This window comes from Rutidosis leptorrhynchoides, chromosome 10 (genome assembly GCF_046630445.1).
Source record: "Rutidosis leptorrhynchoides isolate AG116_Rl617_1_P2 chromosome 10, CSIRO_AGI_Rlap_v1, whole genome shotgun sequence".
Classification (NCBI taxonomy): domain Eukaryota; kingdom Viridiplantae; phylum Streptophyta; class Magnoliopsida; order Asterales; family Asteraceae; genus Rutidosis; species Rutidosis leptorrhynchoides.
In genome coordinates, this window is record NC_092342.1 from 53,700,698 (window position 1) to 53,722,319 (window position 21,622).

The 21,622-nt window shown below is 35.0% G+C and overlaps 2 protein-coding genes across 2 annotated transcripts; both read right to left on the bottom strand.

The window, feature by feature from the left end:
• Positions 1 to 1,134: 1,134 nt before the first annotated feature.
• On the bottom strand, positions 1,135 to 1,878 carry LOC139870282 (uncharacterized). Its single transcript, XM_071858115.1, has one exon. It carries the CDS (start codon positions 1,876 to 1,878, stop codon positions 1,135 to 1,137), a length of 744 nt encoding a protein of 247 aa, XP_071714216.1.
• Positions 1,879 to 6,192: 4,314 nt separating this feature from the next.
• Positions 6,193 to 9,447, bottom strand: LOC139873073 (growth-regulating factor 7-like). The gene is made up of 4 exons (XM_071861002.1): positions 8,943 to 9,447; positions 7,853 to 8,050; positions 7,404 to 7,758; positions 6,193 to 6,887 (listed from the first exon to the last, which is right to left on the bottom strand). The coding sequence occupies exons 1-4, from the start codon at positions 9,295 to 9,297 to the stop codon at positions 6,257 to 6,259; spliced, it is 1,539 nt and encodes a 512-aa protein (XP_071717103.1). The 5' UTR covers positions 9,298 to 9,447; the 3' UTR covers positions 6,193 to 6,256.
• Positions 9,448 to 21,622: the final 12,175 nt, after the last annotated feature.

Genomic DNA, 21,622 nt, shown 5'->3' on the forward strand with positions numbered 1-21,622 from the left:
ACGGTTTGCTATGTTCCACTTGAACAAGTATACTTACAATCTCTCAAATCAATATGTGTATCTTTTTATGTTCTTCGAATGTGTGTTGTTATATAGAGTGATTGATTTATATACAAATGGGTCAACAACTCCCATTATTTAATATCAACATATGATTGTGGAAAATGAGATAGCACTAATACAATTAGTGACAATGAGATGTCAATGAGTCAACAACCACTCCCACTCATAAAATAATTATTTGTGGGTGACATTAATTAATTTCTAACATTTTTCATTTTCACCATTTACTGCCTATTCAACTAACATCTAAACAAAACTAACATATAACATAAAATAACGTCCTAAATTCTAATTAAACTCAAACTTAATAAATTTAATAAACCAATTAACCCAACAGTTTTCTAGTTTTGATTTTATATCTGTTTTTTTTTTTTTTTTTTTTTTTGGCGAAAAACATAAAAAAATTTATATCACGAGGAAGTTCATCTAAAAATGAAACCACCAAAAAACATACAAATTGAACTACCTAGCTTAACTATATATGTTTTTTTTATGTGTTGTGTGTTTTATTTTGACTACGTATGCTTCATGTTAGAATCGAATTGCAAATAATGCAATTGAATAGATATGAATGACTCCTTGTGCGTGAATCAACGTTCAGACAAACAATTACAACTATTGAACCACCAATGAAAAGTGAACTACGTTGAAACCTAAAAAACAATTTCAGTATAATTGATAACTAGTTGCAACCCTTGCCTAATACTAACCTATTTATATAGAGCCTTCCAAATTTGACCAAGTTTGTAAAGGACCTACCGATACACTACGTGAACATCCCGAGAGAACAAAACAAGACCATAAGTCATCAACAAACAATGATCACCGGAGAGCCCAAGAACACATGTCCTTCTCACCTTCTTTGACCACCATCATAGTACTTGCATTTGATGTATCTTTTTTTTTTTTGAAAAGCAAAATGTGATATTCATTACCATAAACTCAAGAGATACAGTAGTCCACATTGGTTTCAATACATGTACAGAAACACAAATGTTACATTATGCCAAGGTGCTAAGATAGCAACTAGCATACAAAACCACAAAATAGACAGACTGTAGGGACTATGAACTATGAAAGGAAAATTTGCGGGTTATGTAACCAATTATGCCAGTCGATGGGTTTATATTTGCATCTCTTCGCGATCCATTCGAAACTCTTCACTTGAATCTCGTTTACGGCAACCGGAACGTTCCAACACTTATTTGAGAAAACTTTTTGGTTCCGGTTTTTCCATATTAGATAGCTACACGACCAAACAACCGCCTGCCAAATGTTTTTGCCTATGTCCGAACTTGCACAGCTCGTATCACAAAATAATTCTTCAACCTGCACCGATGGGGATTTGCTACGGCCCCACCCCCACCATTCAAGAATTTTACACCAAATATCATACGTATGCTTGCATAGAATAAGAGAGTGACTTACTGATTCGATATCACCGTCACACAATGGGCAACGCACCGAGTTAAGATCCACCCCTCTCTTATCTAGTTCCGTCAAAACCGGTAGTCGATTCTTCCTCGCTCTCCACACAAATACCTCCATTTTTTTCGGGACAAGGTTGTTCCTCAAGGTTTCGCAATTGTTTTGACCCGAATTTAATACCTTCGACCTGATCAAATCCGAGAGTATACCTGTGGAGAAAACGCCATTGGAGCTCATAGACCATAACCACCCATCTGACTTTTTCGGATCAGCGGTGACAGCCTCCAGCAGTCTGTTCAGTTCAGCCAATTCACCACGTGCTCTACCCGTGAGTTCTCTCGTCCACATCCATCTGCCCGTGCATCCTGACTCCGTGACATGAACCATATCTTTGACCGTAGCCTGTTGGTTCGCGTCCAGTCTCCATAGTCTTTTGAATCTGTTTTTCAGCACCTCATTACCAAGCCATGGCTCGTTCCAAAAAGAAGTAGTCGCACCACCCCCAATTTTTTTTGACAAATGATCCTTTGAAAGACAGCCCCAAATCTTCAATATCGTTTCCCGTTTTCATGATTTCCTTCCATGTTGAACTATAAGAACTACAAGAAGCATCGTTAGAAAAGAGACCACCCCCGTGGCCATAAATACTAGAAATGACCTTGACCCACAAGGAAGTAGATTCGGATTTAAACCTCCATCACCACTTGCCGATCAAGGCCATATTCTTGCATTTAAGCGACCCCAAATTTAGCCCGACCTCATCATATGGTAGAATTGTTTCATCCCATTTGACCCAAGAAATCTTTGATTTATTACCCGACCCACCCCAAAAAAAAGAACGTCTTACACACTTAAGTTTTTTAATCACGCATGGCGGGGCACGAAAGAGCGAGAAGTAGTACAACGGGAGACTATTCAACACCGATTTAACAAGAGTCAAACGTCCACCAAATGACACCGATCTAGCTCTCCAATCCGCAAGTCTTTTTTCGAATTTATTTATAACCGGTTTCCAATGTTCCTCCTTCCTCATGTTAGCACCAACCGGGAGGCCAAGATATATAAACGGGATTGTTCCAACCTTACACCCACACCTACTTGCCATGGCTTCAACCACGGTCTTATCAACCCCAACCCCGAATAAATTGCTTTTGTGGTAGTTAACCTTGAGCCCGGACGTCAATTCAAAACATTTGAGAAGTTTCATAAGGTTTTGGATATTAATCTCACTCCAAGATCCAAAGAAAATCGTATCATCCGCGTATTGGAGATGAGATATAGGGATTTTATTGCGTCCAATCTCCACCCCCGTGAACATATTATTCCGCACGGCGGCTTTTGTAAGAACATTTAGACCCTCCGCCGCCAATATAAACAAGAAGGGAGATAACGGGTCTCCTTGCCTCACGCCACGTTCTAAAGTAAATTCATTCGTAGGAGACCCATTAACAAGGACCGAAAGCGAGGCCGATTTAAAACATGAGAGGATCCACTTTTTCCATTTTGTTCCAAACCCCATTAAATCCATAATTTCCATTAGAAATTCCCAATTTAGACTGTCGAACGCTTTCTCGAAGTCGACCTTAAAAATAAGACTTTTAAGCCGTTTATGTTTCAAAAATTGGAGTGTCTTATTGGCTATAAGCGCCCCGTCTAAAATATTTCTACCCTTTATGAACGCGCTTTGTTCGAAGCCCACAAGATTTGGCACCACTTTCCTGAGACGATTAGAGAGGAGCTTAGCAATGACCTTATAGTAGCTACCGATTAAACTAATCGGACGATAATCATTCAAATAAAGGGGGTCGGATTTTTTTTGGGACAAGTGTGATAAACGAGGCATTGCATCCTTTTGAGATCTCACAACTTTCCCAAAATCCGTTAACAGCCTCAATTAGATCACCCTTAATAACGCTCCAGAATTTCTTGTAAAAACCCATATTGAACCCATCCGGGCCGGGAGCTTTTGAGCTCCCGCATTCACGAACCGCCTCCCAAATTTCAGCTTCATCGAATTTTAGTTCCAACCTATTAGCTTCTGATTCGGACAGCCTGTTAATGTCATGATCAGAGGGGTCAGCCCGGCCCAATATCGAAGGCCTGTTGGGATTTTTATGCCCAAAAATGTTCTGGAAGTGTGAAAAAACAGCCCCCTTCACGTTGCTTGGGATTTCATTCCATTCCCCATTCAGATTTAGGCCTCGGATGTTGCATTTGTTGTATCTTCGTCGAATCGATGAGTGGAAGTATTTCGAATTTTCGTCACCTTCTAGTATCCATCTTATACGCGCTTTTTGTTTTAACATTCCAGATTTAATTCTTTCTTTTTCCATCCAACTTTTCCGGGTTTCCAACCATGTGACACGATGAGGCATTTGATGTATCTTACAAATTCATTCACGAAAAACCACTGAAATTTCGTCTAACACAAAAAGCTTCCCACCTAACTAAAAACCATATAGCTAGCTACATACTATGCTTATTAAGCATTGAATTTAAGGCCTCATTCAAACTTCAAAGGATCAGAATAATTACAACAATAGATCTCTATAATGTCAAGAAACAACTAACCTCACTCTCTATAATGTCAAGAATAATTACACGTTTCACTTGATGTTGTTTGTTTCTTGAATATATTTTTGTCTAAAAATCTATAGACCATGTGTACAATGAACAATGAATGATAATTTAACTATGAGTGCATCACTTATAAATATATTTATTCGCGAACCTATGAAATAAAATATTATTTTATCTTTTGTATTTAGAAAAACAAATACTATATTCAACAATACGTCAATACCCACTATAATACAAAATTTACAGGTTACAAACAAATTATTCAACAATACGTCAATACCCACCATAATACAAAATGTATAAGTTACAAACAACTAATGATTTGTACAAGAAATTAAAACACGTGGAGTCACAATTCCCTTTCACGCCACCAACATCGTGACTCTTAACTAGAAGACTACTTTTATTCATTACACCTGTTATACGACCACATTGTGCAATGGCGATTCTAGGATGTAAACTTATTGGGGTCCTGAATTTTTTTTTTCAGTACTAATTATATTGAATTTTATTTTAGTGGTTGTTTATTTCCAAAAAATTAAAAGTTCAGTAGTTAACTACAGTGGTGTCCTAAACATTTTAAAGGAATAATTATAAATTCGAAAAAGATATGGGGTCCTCCAGTTAAATTTAGTGGTGTCCTATACAATTTACAATGTATTTTCTACTAAAATATTTCAAACTAGCGGTGTCCCGTGATCCCACGGGTAACAATGTAAAGTCGCCACTGGCATTGTGTCACATCAGCGCCACCTCAACAACTTTTTCCTATCACTTGGACCACTTGTGGCTGTAATTGGTGTTGATTGTTGGCGTTAGTTGTTTTTTTGCACTTTTTTGATAAGTAGGATGTGTTAATTTTTAGTGGGGGTATTGGTGGTGTTGAGTTTTGGCGTGAGTTAGAAGTATTGTGATATTGTGTTAAAATATAATTGGGTAAGTATTAAAAGAGGATAAAACTAATAATTTTAAAATAATAAAAAATTATTAAAATCAAAGCAACCCACGTTGGTTGAGCCGTTGCCTTCAACAAACGTCGTCCAAATGCCGCCAAGGAACGTTGCAATACGGCGAAGCTAGGGTTTGCTGACCAGATGATCATAACCCATCACATTCCCTAGTATCCATGACATACTTTTATCATAAAATGGACCCACCAAAATTAATTAACTAATATAATGTACTACTCATAATGCATAATGTACGATCAAAAAAGCTATATGCTCTGTGATCAAACATTACTATTCAACAACATGTTCAAGCACGATCCTTCAATGACTAGCCAAGGAAGCTTGCTATTATAGGTGTCTTCAACGGCTTGGCTTTCACACTCCAACGACTGTACCGACAGTAGTCTAATCACGATCTCTTTCACATGCCTCCTTTTATGAGTCCATGCCCATCATATTAAAAGTTTCACTATTGTAAAATGCCTTTTACTGGCATTTCATTAGGTAGATATATAGGGAGGGTAGATATACAGGGAGTGCTCTAAACATAACAAATTAAGAACTTTCGTCTTCACCAAGCCTCTATATTCCATTGCATAGAGAGATCTTAATACGACGACAAGCGATTCAAGTCGAGTTAAAAGGTACTGTATCAGTTAATTAATCGAATCTAGCTCAACCTTGACTCATGTATTTGCTCGATTACATGAATGGTAAACTTGTTCACAAACCAAGATATAACAATTTCATAACTCATCATTAGTGGCCATCTTGTGATATAGAGTACTACTATTCATAACCCAATAATCATCACCAAAAATAAAGAATCATGACAAACTAGTTGTCTTGTTCACCTTTATTTCATTACCATTTTCAGTAGGATGAACATTTGAAAAGAGTATTCTGCAGACTAAAGTAGTGGGTATGGGGTCTCAAATATAAAGAGAGTCCCCCACATAGAGTTATAACAACCCAACAACAAACATGCTTCCCACCAACCATATATTGCATTCATAATTCATACTTTATTTTCATTCTCAACCTCCACATGATAACATTACCAAAAATTCAAAATATAACTTCAATTTGGTGCCTACAAGTACTAGATTTTGTTCAAAAGTACCTTTCAAACATAGAATAATATGAAACATCAAACATGAAGATAAACAAATGAACAAAACATACTTAAATTAATTAAATTTCAAGACAAAACAGTTTTGGTTTTGAGATTAAGTTTACAACAAAGGCAACGATGAAGTGAAAAGTGTCGATCCAAGAAAACTATTATCCGTTCTTGGGCTGCTTCCTGTACTACTATTCGAAAAACAACCGAACGCAGTCTTTTGAAGTACTCCAGTTGGAGACAATGTCATATGTTGACTATTTCCCCAACCATCCGTCATCAAGTCTAAAGCGGGCGGGCTGTTGTTGGTACTATGATTCAAAACTTCACCTAACGGCCCACCCAACCCACCCAATGATGTTTCCCACGAAACTGGGATCCAATTTACTTGTTGTGACCTTTCATCAAAAACATTGGTGTTGGAAGTATTAGTATTACCAACTCCTAATCCCATTCTTAAAGGCGATGAATTTGACAACATGAAATCTGTTGAAGCCATAGGAATGGAGATAGATAGTTGTGTTTTTTCTGACTGTGGCCAATCGTCCATGAATTGACGAAGGGAATTTTTTGACTTTTCAACTTCGTTGTTTGTTTTATGTAATGGGTTGACCAAAGAATCGGAGAAAACAAGCCCGAACTCCGAAAGTGGATTTTGTTTTAGGTCCATAGATGATAGCTGTAACATTGCATCAGTTGCTTCTTTTTTTGCAGACAATGTATTTTCCTTGTTTAAGAAACTTCTGCACAACCATTACATGTTTAAAGTTTTCGGTTAATGTTAGTACAAAATGACCAAAATGTAGACAACATTGGAAGGAATCTTTATTCAAAAAAGTGTATTTCACTCTTATATAAAAAGGATGGTGATATTTTCACCACTTAATTTGATAGATCCAACATTATGCATTAAATACTTGTACCATACAAATACTTAATGCATGAATGTGGTAGATTTATCATATTGAATGGTGGAAATATTAGTTTCCACCATTTAGTTTTTTTTTTTTTAATTGTTTAGTACTGTGACTGTCTATTGTTTTGGATTCCTATGTTTATGTATCTTCTAGTTTGTTTCGTAGTTAAAGGTTTTTTTTCACCCTAACGGTGAGAAAGTGTGTTAGCTTAAGGTTAGAGTTGGATTACTTGATGTATCAATTGTACTTGTTTGATCTTGGATCAGTTAATGTCATGACGTTTTTTTGTAAAAAAAATAAAATTCATATAAAAAGTACTACATGGACATAGTGACAATTTACCTGTTATCATTGGAACATGGTGCAGGATTTAGTGCTATAGCCGGCTGCATTTTGTTGTTAAGTTGTTGATTTTGTTGGTGCAAGTGGTTGATGATGGTGTTGCTTACCACCGCGGCAGAAGTTGAGACTTTAGCGGCAGCCGCAGTGGTGGATCCGTTGGAGACGGAATGGCCAGTTTGGCCTTCCACAGGCTTTCTTGAACGATGGCGTCCTCTGTTCATATGTTTTTCACAATACTTTTGATCCGCAACTGCATCTCTTGAGCACCGCCACTTCTTCCCATCGGTTCTCCTGCATCGTCCTGGCTCCGGATCAGAACTATTCGAGAACCCCAAATGGAACCCACCCCATCCATCTGTCAAAAAAAATTTACCAAACAACTTTTAGTACTCAACATTATATTATTTATATTAAAATTTATACAAGAAATGGGAAAATAGAAGACTTACAAGTGGTATGTCTAAGATTAGAAGAAAATGAAGCAGATTCAAGGGCTTTTCTAATAGGAATAAGGAGATTTGAAGGAATAGGTGCATTAACAGTTATGTATTTGAAGATCAATGCTTGATGTTCTAATTCCATCCATTGTGATGGTGTGAATGGTCCCTTCAACCCTGCTAGTACCCCACAAATATTTCCACCACAACCTTCAATTAATTCCACAAAAATGTCATATTCACATTCATATTCATATTCATATTCAATTATTCATAAACATAAAATGCTAAACACAAAAAGATTAGGGCCCTTTTCCAAGATTTGGTTTAACATGAAATCCCAAATGAGGGTTCACAAGTTTCATTTCATAATTTTAAGAAAACATGAATTGCAAGTTCATAACCATTTATCACCTAGATTTGGCTCAAAATGAAGCCAGCCTACATGAGCATTCACAAAAATCATTAACAAAAAAAAGAAGAAGAAGAAGCAAATAATACAAGTTTAAAACAACGAAAAAATATATTTCTATATACAAAATATGTTTAATATCTTTACCATCGCCAAGAATTGCTATAAAATGAGACCCCACATGAGCATACACCAAATATTAACACAATGAAAGCACAACAATAGAAATAGAACAGAAAAAACTTGTGTTTTTCTTTCTTTAAAATATATATATTAGAAAATATAAATATGATGCTTGATATTTTAATTATCACCAAATATGATGCTTGATATTTTAATTATCACCAAGTGTTTTGTTCAAATAAAGCCCCAAATGAGCTATAACAAAACCCTTATCATAGTTTTGTTAGTATTATTTTAAATATCACTTATACTTATATTATTTATATTATATAGTACAACACAAAAACTGGAAAACAGAGTAACAATGATACTAATAATTACTACCAATTACTAATTAGTATTAGTATTAATAATAATAATAATAATAATAATAATAATAATAATAATAATAATAATATAATAATAATAATAATAATAATAATAATAATAATAATAGTAGTAGTAGTAAATGTACTGTTTTGTCACAAGAAATGTAAAGTAAACAAACAGTAGTTATTAGTTTATTACCTGTATTATGTCTAGCATAAAAATAAGGAAATGCAGATGTCTGTTGTGTGTTTGGGGAAGAAAAGCTAAGCATATTCTGTGAATCAGAAAAAACAGAGTTGCTACTGTTAGATCTCAGTTGTTGTTGTAGCATTGTCTTTGAGAAACAATCATGAGTAATTTTAGGCACTTTCAAGTCTTGATTGTGAGCAGTAGCAGTAGGAGATCTTTCATGTTTAAAACCATATGATTTTGGATTTGGATCCAAATCATACCCAGAAGTCAGACACTTACTATTATTAGAAGTGTTGTTGTCTATAATGTTAATGTTAATGCTGTCTGAAGAGAGAAGTCTACCTAAACCCCCAAAATCCATAGAGACCCACTTTGAGTCTTTCTTTAAGAAGTTTTTAGAAGAAGATGGAAGAACATTGGAGTTATTTGAGTAACATATGCAAACATGGAATGTGTATATGTATGTGAGTGAGATAAGAGCAGGAACATTTTATTTCAATTTAATTTAAAGTGTTTGTTGTGTTTTGGTGAAAAGATTTTGTGGTTATGATTAAGGGGATAACATTTATGGAAGGAAGAAAGATAGATATGGACACTAGGTTGTTCTATATAAAATTAAAATGTGTACACGATTTGACCAAGGTTTTTTTATTTAGTAGTATTAAGCTAATAAAGTAATAAAGTAATAAGCTAATCTCATAAGAGCAAGTTGGAATCCTATTAAAGCAAGGTGGTCCAGTTTCTACGTTTGTTGGCTCTTTTGATATTTATTTTTCTTCTTCTTGTCCATTCGTCCTGATTTACAGCGATTTGGCGGGATTTTTGTCTTCTCATTCCTTTTCTGGCAAAAGTTCTTAGGTGACAAGTAGTTTGATCTCTAGGAATTATTGTGGCTCGATCTATGTCGTAAGTGGCTTTCTACTCGGTATGAATCGTATCATGTATTTCTTATTCTTTTTTCGGCAGTCGGTCACCTTCGCTGCTTCTTTTCGCCGTTGCGTATCCATAGGCGACGAGGATGGTGGTAAATTACCGTCCTCTGTGATTTCTGCGACCGCTGGTGTCGTGTGTGGTTAGGTTTGGTTGGCAACCAGATTTTAGGCCTTTCTGTTTTTTGACGTGGATGGGCTCGTCAGGGCTGTTTCCGGTCAGCAGCTAACTTTTGAACTTGCATTATTCCCCCTTCGTTCATCTCGAAAAGAGGGGGGTGGTGTGGTTGGTCTTGTCTTGTAGACGGTCGATTTCTCTTTTTGGGTGTTTGCTTTTCCGGCAAGGATGGCCGGATTCTAGTTTCTGGTCGTGTTTGTGCTTCTCTTTGCTATCCATCATTTGCTTTTCACGCTATTAGGTTTGGGTTGTTTTGAGATCATTTGGTTTATGCTTGTAGTGTGTGACTTGTTGTGATTTTCCTCCCACCTTTTCCTCCTCTTTTTAGTGATGCTTCCACCATCTACCGTTTTCTCGATTTTCTTTGGTTGCACTTTGAAAATCGGTCCGTACACCACACCCAGAGTTTCTTCTCCTTCTAGCCGAGAAGGTTGTAGGTTAATCCAAACCACCGAAATGTTTGTTTACTTTGTTTTAGGTTGCTTGCTTTTCGACCACCGATTGTACAATCTGATTGTCCTTTCACCAACATGTGTGACTTCTAATGGTCGGGGTTTTTGGGTCAGATCATGAGATTTATTTCAATTTAATTTTTATATTTTTATCAATAATAAATTTAACAGTTATGTTATCAAAAGGCTTCTAGCCTAGCCGTATCAATGAGTCTCAAACAGTTATGTTAGGGAGTATCAAAAGGCTTCTGGCATAGCGTGTTTGCCTTCCAACAAAACAAACAGTTATGTTAGGGAGTACTTCATATTACATAAAGTCGCTAAAAACAAACAGTTATGTTATGGAGTAGAATGATTTATATACTTTCTATTAGAGCACTCTCAATGGAGTAGTTCCTCCATGCTTAGTCCTGGGTGCCACATCAGCGCCACATCACCACTTCCTCACAAAGACTAACCCGAGGACTAAACACTCCTAACAGTGACACTCCTTTCTCAAATAAATTAAACTTACTAAATTAATTAATTATTGTATGGTACAATTTTTGAAACACAATGTACAAGTCCTCTCTTCCTCTCTCTTCCGTCCACAAATATTACTAGAAAGCACGAAGTAGAACACGAACTGCAGGGCGGTCCCCTGGCGGATGCCTGAGCTAGCTGCTGCCAAGGGCGCCCACCTAGGCGGTGGCCTGGGCTCTGTAGTGATCCGAACTTTTTCATGTTTATATATATTAAATGAAATTGTTATTTACATGATTAAGTGTTTCCAACATGTTAAGCAATCAAACTTGTTAAGACTTGATTAATTGAAATAGGTTTCATATAGACAATTGACCACCCAAGTTGACCGGTGATTCACGAACGTTAAAACTTGTAAAAACTATATGATGACATATATATGATTATATATATAGTTAACATGATATTATGATAAGTAAGTATCTCATTAGGTATTTTAACAATGAGTTATATACATAAAATTGAGTTTATTGAATTAAGAAACTCGAAACGATATATATAACGATTATCGTTATAACAACGTCATACTTAATACATATGAATCATATTAAGATATTGATACACTATGTTTAATCATGATAAATGATAAGTAAACATGTCATTAAGTGGATTAACAATGAACTACATATGTAAAAACAAGACTACTAACTTAATGATTTCGAAACGAGACATATATGTAACGATTATCGTTGTAACATTTAACTGTATATATATCATACTAAGATATATTAATATATCATAATATCATGATAATGTAATAATTTAACATCTCTTTAGATATGATAAACAATGGGTTAACAACATTTAACAAGATCGTTAACCTAAAGGTTTCAAAACAACATTTACATGTAACGACTAACGATGATTTAACGACTCAGTTAAAATGTATATACATGTAGCGTTTTAATATATATTCATACACTTTTGAAAGACTTCAAGACACTTATCAAAATACTTCTACTTAACAAAAATGCTTACAATTACATCCTCGTTCAGTTTCATCAACAATTCTACTCGTATGCACCCGTATTCGTACTCGTACAATACACAGCTTTTAGATATATGTACTATTAGTATATACACTCCAATGATCAGCTCTTAGCAGCCCATGTGAGTCATCTCACACATGTGGGAACCATCATTTGGCAACTAGCATAAAATATCTCATAAAATTACAAAAATATTAGTAATCATTCATGACTTATTTACATGAAAATAAAATTACACATCCTTTATATCTAATCCATATACCAACGACCAAAAACACCTACAAACACTTTCATTCTTCAATTTTCTTCATCTAATTGATCTCTCTCAAGTTCTATCTTCAAGTTCTAAGTGTTCTTCATAAATTCTACAAGTTATAGTTTCATAAAATCAAGAATACTTCCAAGTTTACTAGCTCACTTCCAATCTTGTAAAGTAAGCATCCAACCTCAAGAAATCCTTGTTGTTTACAGTAAGAAATCATTCTAAATCAAGGTAATACTCATATACAAACTTTGATTCAATTCCTATAACTATAACTATCTTAATTCGAGTGATAATCTTACTTGAACTTGTTTTCATGTCATGATTCTACTTCAAGAACTTTCAAGCCATCCAAGATCCTTTGAAGCTAGATCATTTCTTGTCACTTCCAGTAGGTTTACCTACTAAACTTGAGGTAGTAATGATATTCATAACATCATTCGATTCATATATATAAAACTACCTTATTCGAAGGTTTAAACTTGAAATTACTAGAACATAGTTTAGTTAATTCTAAACTTGTTCGCAAACAAAAGTTAATCCTTCTAACTTGACTTTTAAAATCAACTAAACACATGTTCTATATCTATATGATATGCTAACTTAATGATGTAAAATCGGAAAACACGAAAAACACCGTAAAACCGGATATACGCCGTCGTAGTAACACCGCTGGCTGTTTTGGGTTAGTTAATTAAAAACTATGATAAACTTTGATTTAAAAGTTGTTCTTCTGGGAAAATGATTTTTCTTATGAACATGAAACTATATCCAAAAATCATGGTTAAACTCAAAGTGAAAGTATGTTTTCCAAAATGGTCATCTAGACGTCGTTCTTTCGACTGAAATGACTACCTCTTACAAAAACGACTTGTAACTTATATTTCCGACTATAAACCTATAACTTTTCTGTTTAGATTCATAAAATAGAGTTCAATATGAAACCATAGCAATTTGATTCACTCAAAACGGATTTAAAACGAAGAAGTTATGGGTAAAACAAGATTGGATAATTTTTCTTGTTGTAGCTGCGTGAAAATTGGTAACAAATCTATATTAATCATATCCTAGCTAACTCATATTGTATTACATGTATTCTAATATATTATGTAATCTTGGGATACCATAGACAAGTATGCAAATGTTTTGACATATCATATCGACCCATGTATATATATTATTTGGAACAACCATAGACACTCTATATGCAGTAATGTTGGAGTTAGCTATACAGGGTTGAGGTTGATTCCAAAAATATATATACTTTGAGTTGTGATCTAGCCTGAGACGTGTATACACTGGGTCGTGGATTGATTCAAGATAATATATATCAATTTATTTCTGTACATCTAACTTTGGACAACTAGTTGTAGGTTACTAACGAGGACAACTGACTTAATAAACTTAAAACATCAAAATGTATTAAAAATGTTGTAATTATATTTTGAACATACTTTGATATATATGTACATATTTGTTATAGGTTCGTGAATCGACCAGTGGCCAAGTCTTACTTCCCGACGAAGTAAAAATCTGTGAAAGTGAGTTATAGCCCCACTTTTAAAATCTATTATTTTGGGATGAGAATACATGCAGTTTATAAATGTTTTACAAAATAGACACAAGTAATCAAAACTACTTTCTATGTTGAATTATCGAACCGAATATGCCCCTTTTTAGCTTGGTAGCCTAAGAATTAGGGAAATGGCCTCTAATTGACGCGAATCCTAAAGATAGATCTATTTGGCCCAACAAGCCTCATCCGAGTTACGGATGCTTTAGTACTTCGATTTATCATATCCGATGAGAGTCCCGGAATGATGGGGATATTCTATATGCATCTTGTTAAGGTCGGTTACCAGGTGTTCAACATATGAATGATTTTTATCTCTATGCAGTTTGCGAAATGCCTGATATGAGATGTGTTATAAAAATGAAATCTTGTGGTCTATTATTATGATTTGATAATATGTAGGTTAAACCTATAACTCACCAACAATTTTGTTGACGTTTTAAGCATGTTTATTCTCAGGTGATTATTAAGAGCTTCCGCTGTTGCATACTAAATTAAGGACAAGATTTGGAGTCCATGCTTGTATAATATTGTTTAAAAACTGCATTCGAAGACTTATGTTGATGTGTAATATTATTGTAAACCATTATGTAATGCTCCTGTGAAAAACGCTATATTTTAGATTATCATTATTTGATAATCGTCGTAATATTTTAAAGGTTATGGTTTGTTCTAAAATCGAATGCAGTCTTTGAAAAACGTCTCATATAGTGGTCAAAACCTCGCAACGAAATCAATTAATATGGAACGTTTATAATAAATATGAACGGGACATTTCAGACGAGGTTGTGGACGGCAACGATGGTAGTACCCTTATTATATAAGGAATAAGGGGATAACATTTCACACAAATAACTTGACCAAAATATTTAATTAGAGACCAAAACAAATGTAATCTTTTTTTAACAGCAATTTGACATCACTCAAGAAGACTAAATCACCACCCGTTTATCTCCCGTAGTTTTCAAGATTTGTGATGATATTTTTCCACCATCATTTTTGATAAATTCACTATTTCACTATTAAAATTAAAAGTAGTAAATATTTTGCTTTTTGAAATAGAAAAAATTAAAATTAGAGAGTATTTCAAAAATAGAGACGTGTAACTATTAATCTCATTTTGCAAGAGAATACATTACATATATGTGTTTTATAGAGAGTATTTCGTCTTTATTTCACTGTAAAATGAAGAATTTAGTTTTTAAACAGAATGAAAAAAGGGGTATTGACGTTTTTCATAACAAAAATGTCATAACTTACCTCATCACTTGATTCTTTTGTATTGTGAGGTAGTTCACTATTAGGTGAATTACTTTTAATTCAACTCAAGTTTTTTTTGCCAAAAAAAAAATAAAAAAAATAAAAAAATAACTTACTTCATCATTTAAAACGCATGCATGTTAGTTAATGGAGATGTGACACATCAGGATGAATCACTTTTGGTAGGGAAACCAAACATTATTGCTCCATAATTTTTAATACCCTCAAGCCACATACAATGGTTTACAACTTTAACACTACTTTTACCCGTCACATCAGTATCACATCAGCACAAACACTTTAACATTTCTTTCACTAAACCATCACAATCATAACTTCACCACTCCACTTTACCAATTTTTTTATTATTATTTAAAACCTAAAATATAAATATAAATATCATTTATAAACTAAAAAAATTAATAATAAATACGGATTAAAGAAAAAATAATTAAAAAGCCGATTACATTAATTAATAAAAATACGCTTACATTAAAATTAAACTACAAGTACATAAAAAAAAGCGAGTACATAAAAAAAACGAGTACATAAAAAAAACACGAGTAAATAAACTAAATACCGATTAATCGGTATAATAACCATCCTCACTACGATCAGTTACGTGAGGAAGATCGTCCCAAATATGTTTCGTATACACACGACATTTGTCGAGTTGATTATTGCGGTTTCGAGTAGCCACGCCCATTTATCGTTATCCCCGAGCCACTCGAAGACCTTCTTTTTGTCATTCTAGTATGCAAAATGCGAAACTTCATCCCAATCAGTGGTTCGCCTTAAATGATCGAACAAATCGCTAACGTAAATGCCGGTAACCGCCACATCTAAAGTATCGACCCTCCCACCGTCGTATCGGCCAATGTCATCGGAAAACAACCCGCCGCCGTGAACCTCGAACGCAACCGTGTTTGTGATAACCATTTTTTGTGTAAAAATTGAGCGTGAAAAATGTATGTGTGAGTGTGAGATAATTAGAGTGAAATGATATGATAATGGTTTATCTATATATATATATATATATATATATATATATATATATATATATATATATATATATATATATATATATGAAATGGGTTGAAAAAATGAAAAAAAAAAGCAACGAGTCATATTTTTAACTTTGAAAAATCGACTGGGACCCACAAATCGGCCCGTTAACTTCGTTGCAGGGACCACTGGCGGCCCCCTTAACGATTCGCTGGTGGTGGTCGGTGGCGGTGGTGGCTAACGGATGATTGCATCCGGCCTCACCCTCTTTTAGCCATACTCAAACAAATTTAAAACCGCATACAAACGCTTACATGGAAGACTGTAAAATTGTTAAGAACTCGAATACGGTGTTGTGTTTGAAATTCAGTTTGAAACCATTTAATTCGAATATCAACTAAATTGAAAATGAAAAAAAAAAAAAAAAACTTGAACTCAATTCATATTCAACTTTTCGTTTGATTTAGTTTACTTATATAAATTCAGTTTTTGATTTATAGTTTTTTAAAGTGAGAGTAGTATAAAGAATTATAAAAGTAAAATAAAAAAATAAAACACACTTATAATGAGATGGATGGAGTAACATATATAGTAAAACTTTTAGACATCAATTCCAAGTTTTCTAAATTGTGAAAGGTTTTAAAGTATGAACTTTGAGAGCAATGTGAACTTGAAGAGCAAGTTAGATTTAAAAGACAAGAAGAGCTTGGTAGTCAAATTGTGCTTGATGGCCAAGTTGTGTTTGGTGGTCAAATTAAACTTAGTGGTCAAAAATTGATCATCCAAGCATCTCTGTCCAAGTTTTCTAGTATATCTCTGTCATTTTCCTATGAACACATGAAACCTATTTTGATATACGGGAAGAAAATATTAAAGTTTGAATATGTTACTAGCAAGCTCCTATATGAAGAGAAAAGGTAGAAAGGTAATGGTATCTCTTCATTAGAAGTTTCGGTACTGGTGTGTATAGATAGGAGGAAGAAATACTTTGGGAAGAATCTGGTATGCCGGAGGAGCGGGAAGCCTTGGCATGTAAGGGTTAATAGTCCAGGTGGAGCTATTTCGGCAAATGACTTCAAAGGCGCTAACAATTCCTACGTTGTTATGGAGAATGTCGAATTTCTCTAAAGTTAAATCATCCTCATGGTCTGTAACAGTCCAGAACTTGCAGTGTTGTTGCACTTCGCGCAGCCTATTCGGTGCGTCGCACAATAAGGCGTACGACTAGTGGGTCGTTTTGGTAGGTTTTGTAAGTTAAATGAGGCAAAGTGGAACTTTTTAAATAATATCCCAAGATCTGGAGTGTTCTAGATTTCATTTTTTTCCTTCTCTCACGCTCACTCTAAAAGTAAATAACGGGTTTTGGTGTTAGGTTCGGGTTTGTCAATTTAGAGTTTCTATTGAAGATTCGGCACTAAATCGTAGCATAATAGGGTGATTGAAGCTTGTTCTAGCCTTGTATCTCTATCATCCTCTCTATCTCTTGAAGTGGTAAGAAACCTTAACTTTCTTACGTCAATTATTTTGGGATTTTTTGTAACATCCCGCATTTTTCCGTTAAATTTATTTTTAACGCCGTCTTTTTTTTAGATGATATCTTTCGCTATCTAAATTCGTATCTTTCGTCAACCAACGTTCTTAATATTTCCGTTATTCGATTATAACATCTCCCGTTTATTCTCGCGTATTTAAATTTATTCGTTTGGTTAATTCACGCACCCGCTTTTAAACTTGAGGGACCGAAGTTGCCAAGTGGGCAAACTAGTTGACTAGGTCAACTAGTCAACCCACCATCTCATCCACTCATTCACTTCTTCTCCTCCTTCCCTCTTTTTCTCTCTAATCACCAAGAACACACTTTTATCATCTTCAAAGATTCATCATCTATATCAATTCAAGCAAGCAAACATCAAAACAAATTGTACTTTCGTGATCCTCTCTTCATCCTCTTTAATTTGGTACCATTTTCACTACTTGGGGTACGGTTTCTAAAAACTCTAAATTTCTCTAATTCGATTTATAGACTTGAAATGGTGTTAGTTAGGGTCTATGGCTCTAGTCTAGCATGAATATGTGAATTATATGCTCGATCTTGTTGTTTTGCATAAACTAGCATGAGCTTGAAATGGGTTTGTTTAATCTTGAGTTTTGGGATGATTAAATGTTGTTTAAATGTTAAAGTTCATGTATTAAAAGTGTTACTAGCATCGTTAGCTTCATTTTGGCATGTTGGATGACATGAAAACCTTACATTAACATGATTATTGATTTTGTGATTCTTGGTTAGGGTTTGATAGATCTTAAAACGAACTTTTGATGCATTAAATGCTTTGCAATGTTATTTGTAAGTGTTTAGTTGTATTGTATGCGTAATTACCTTCAAAACGGCATACTATATGTGTACGTTCAACGTCCGAATCATGAAATGCGTTTTACGAACTTGAAACTTTGATAATGAACTTTTAACGATCATTCGACGAGGATGTTGTTGTTGTAAATGATGAATTTGATTTATGAAACGTGTTTAGTTGTATTCCTCGTCAAATTTCCTTTCCAATGATATAAGATACGTGTTTTGAGTGTTTACGGTTCGTTAATTGTGTTTGAATGAAATTTGGTTTGCGACTTAGACATTTGAAACGACCTATGCACCAACTCACGTTGAGTGTCGCGGCACAGCCCTCCCCAGTCGCGGCGCGGCAATGGCCGTGTTTGGGGACTTTCGAACTTCGCACTTTTTCGTTTAACTCCAACTATGCTACGCACCTCCGATTAATATGTAACTTGTTCTAACATGCTCATATATGATTATAGAACTCAGAAAAATAGTCGGAGACCCGACCCGAACGTGTTGACTTTTTTGTTGACTTTGACTCGACCAAAGTTTGACTTTTAGTCAAACCTAACCAAATACTTATACAGTCGTTCTAACATGCTTTTATACTTGATTCTTGCATGAAACTTGACAACGTGATTCACATGCTTTATAATCGAGTCGTAACGATCCATATGACTAATTGAACACATTTCGATCGACCTTGTGTCGTAACCGGTAATTGATACAACTTACTTGTTTAGGTCAAGGCTAAACAACTTTCATGCACACTTTTACTTTGTGAAGTACCTTTATACTCATGCACTCGAGGTGAGATCATAGTCCCATCTTTCAACAACTTTTATACCTTTAAATCATGGGATGAGAAACATATACAGTTTTATACTACATACTTTTATGCTTTGAACACAAGTACGAAAACAAACATTCCACGTGCGAGTTAGAACAAAAATCCTCAATTCGATTATCATTAGTTACACTTGCAGGGTGTAAGCGAGAACTTATGTTGTGTGGCCATACGGGTTTGACAAACCCTCATTCGGACGGTTCGCTACCGTTATGCGGATGAAATATATTTTTGAGAAACAGTGTAGGTTCTAACACTATGTGTATGGGGTTCGTGAAACGTTAAGCCTTGATAATTGGGTGCTCGTGAATAACAACTTTTGGAATGCAAACGATTTGGATAATCAACTTTATGGAAATACTAAATCTTGTGGTTCAAACTATAACGTTTACAAATACACATATGATTTCACCAACATTTTTCGTTGACAGTTTTTTATGTGTTTCTCATGTTCATACTTGGCTACTTGATACATGCTTCCGTGTACACTTATACTTGCTTAGAGTCAAGCATACATGCATACACTTGATTTACTTGCTTGGAGTCAAGCATACATGCATACACTTGATTTACTTGCTTGGGGTCAAGCATACATACATACTTACGCTATTTATAGCAATCGTGATTTTCAACTTATATTATATCGCAAGTTATTTCATTTATACTTTATAACTTTTGTAAACTTATACATGTTGTCGAACCGTTTGGTTTACTTAAAACTTTGCAAGTCTTGTACATTTCAAATGAATGCGACATAATTTTGGTCAAACGCGTCTCATATAGGGACTATGACCACGCAACGGGACCTAAGTTAACGGCACCGTCAATGATGATTTTGTCGGGTCGCTACAGATGGTATAAGAGCGTTGGTTGTAGGGAACTAGGATATGCATTAGTGTGTCTGACAGAGTCGTTAGGACGCATTAGTGAATCTAGACTACAACCGGATAGTTAGCCATTGCATTCTGACATACATTTGCTATAGATAGCACTTACTTGACTACTTGTGCATTATACTTGAATCATTCTTAGGCAAACTTCTTAATGGTGCCAAGCTTTCATCATACGAATCCGTATTCTGGTAACACGCGTAAATTCAAGATTCATACACGTAAGGATGACGACGACTTCATTAGTCACTCTAGTTCGGGAACTTTGTCTCCTAGATTATTATTCATCATCGTCCCAGCTTACTATCCACAACTACTATAAAGTTTCCACCCCCATGGCAATCATTAACCACTACCGATGTTACACCGGTGTCCTACACTATCTCCCACTTCTTGTTACTACCACCACTACTCTAGGTGAGTATCATCGTCACTATTTATCACTACGGTTGCGTACTACTCGTTATCATAATTCGTTACTCCTTTCGTACCTAAAGACATTATTGGTTGACTTGAACCGCATTGACATGAACAATCGTTTATACACTTCCCTCGGGAAACGCTTCTTCAGAGTTGCACAAATTCCTTCGATTTGATACGAGTCACGTTAGAGACACTGTTACATTTTGTTCATTTTAAATCTTCACGATTACACGAACTTGATTTTATGGAGTGATGTGGGAATGGAGGTATGAGTTAGCATAATATAACGACACTCGATCAACGTAGTTATATTATGGTAAGTCATACCAAAGTTCTAATGACTCGTGATGGTGATTGGACTCGATCAACCTAATCACCATCATGTTCCATGTACATGACTTTATTTTTTCTTGTTGGACATCCGAAAACTCCGAGAATATTGATAACAACCATACCAAGGACACACCTTAGATTATTGCCGAACCATATTTATGCTTCCGAATGAATGACAAATTCTTTCAACTTCAAACATATGTTACACGTGTATACTATCTCGTCTTCGTACACTTTTATTGACGAACTACAAAATGCTTGATATGCTCACATCGAGGCGGAAACTTCTCTCGCATTACACTCGTACTTCCGTGTAAGGAAAACCTTTATCTAAATTTTCAATGGAGAGAGAGACTCTTCACGTTATACTAGTATTCGCCACGAGGGTGAATAGTCCTGACAAACGTTTTTCGGAAACCGATAAAACCGATAAGAAACTTGTCCCAACAAACGTTCTTTAGAAACCGACAAGATGGGAAAAACTTGTACAACTATACATTATAGGAATGCTATCTCGACACGGTGTTCCTTTGTCATTTGTTTTGGATCGAGATGCTCGTTTCACTTCTAGATTTTGGAGTACCTTACAAGAAGCCTTGCGAACACGTTTAAACATGAGTACCACGTATCATTCACAAACCAACGGACCAAGCAAACATACGATTCAAACCTTGGAAAACATATCACG

What these genes read in the sequence shown, in the direction of transcription:
- LOC139870282 (XM_071858115.1), bottom strand. Translation starts at nt 1,878, where the DNA reads ATGGTTCATGTCACGGAGTCAGGATGCACGGGCAGATGGATGTGGACG.
- LOC139873073 (XM_071861002.1), bottom strand. Translation starts at nt 9,297, where the DNA reads ATGGATTTTGGGGGTTTAGGTAGACTTCTCTCTTCAGACAGCATTAAC. An exon ending in TTATGCTAGACATAATACAG is followed by an intron (nt 8,051 to 8,942) that starts GTAATAAACTAA and finishes AATTAATTGAAG; the next exon opens with GTTGTGGTGGAAATATTTGT. An exon ending in TAATCTTAGACATACCACTT is followed by an intron (nt 7,759 to 7,852) that starts GTAAGTCTTCTA and finishes TTTTTTTGACAG; the next exon opens with ATGGATGGGGTGGGTTCCAT.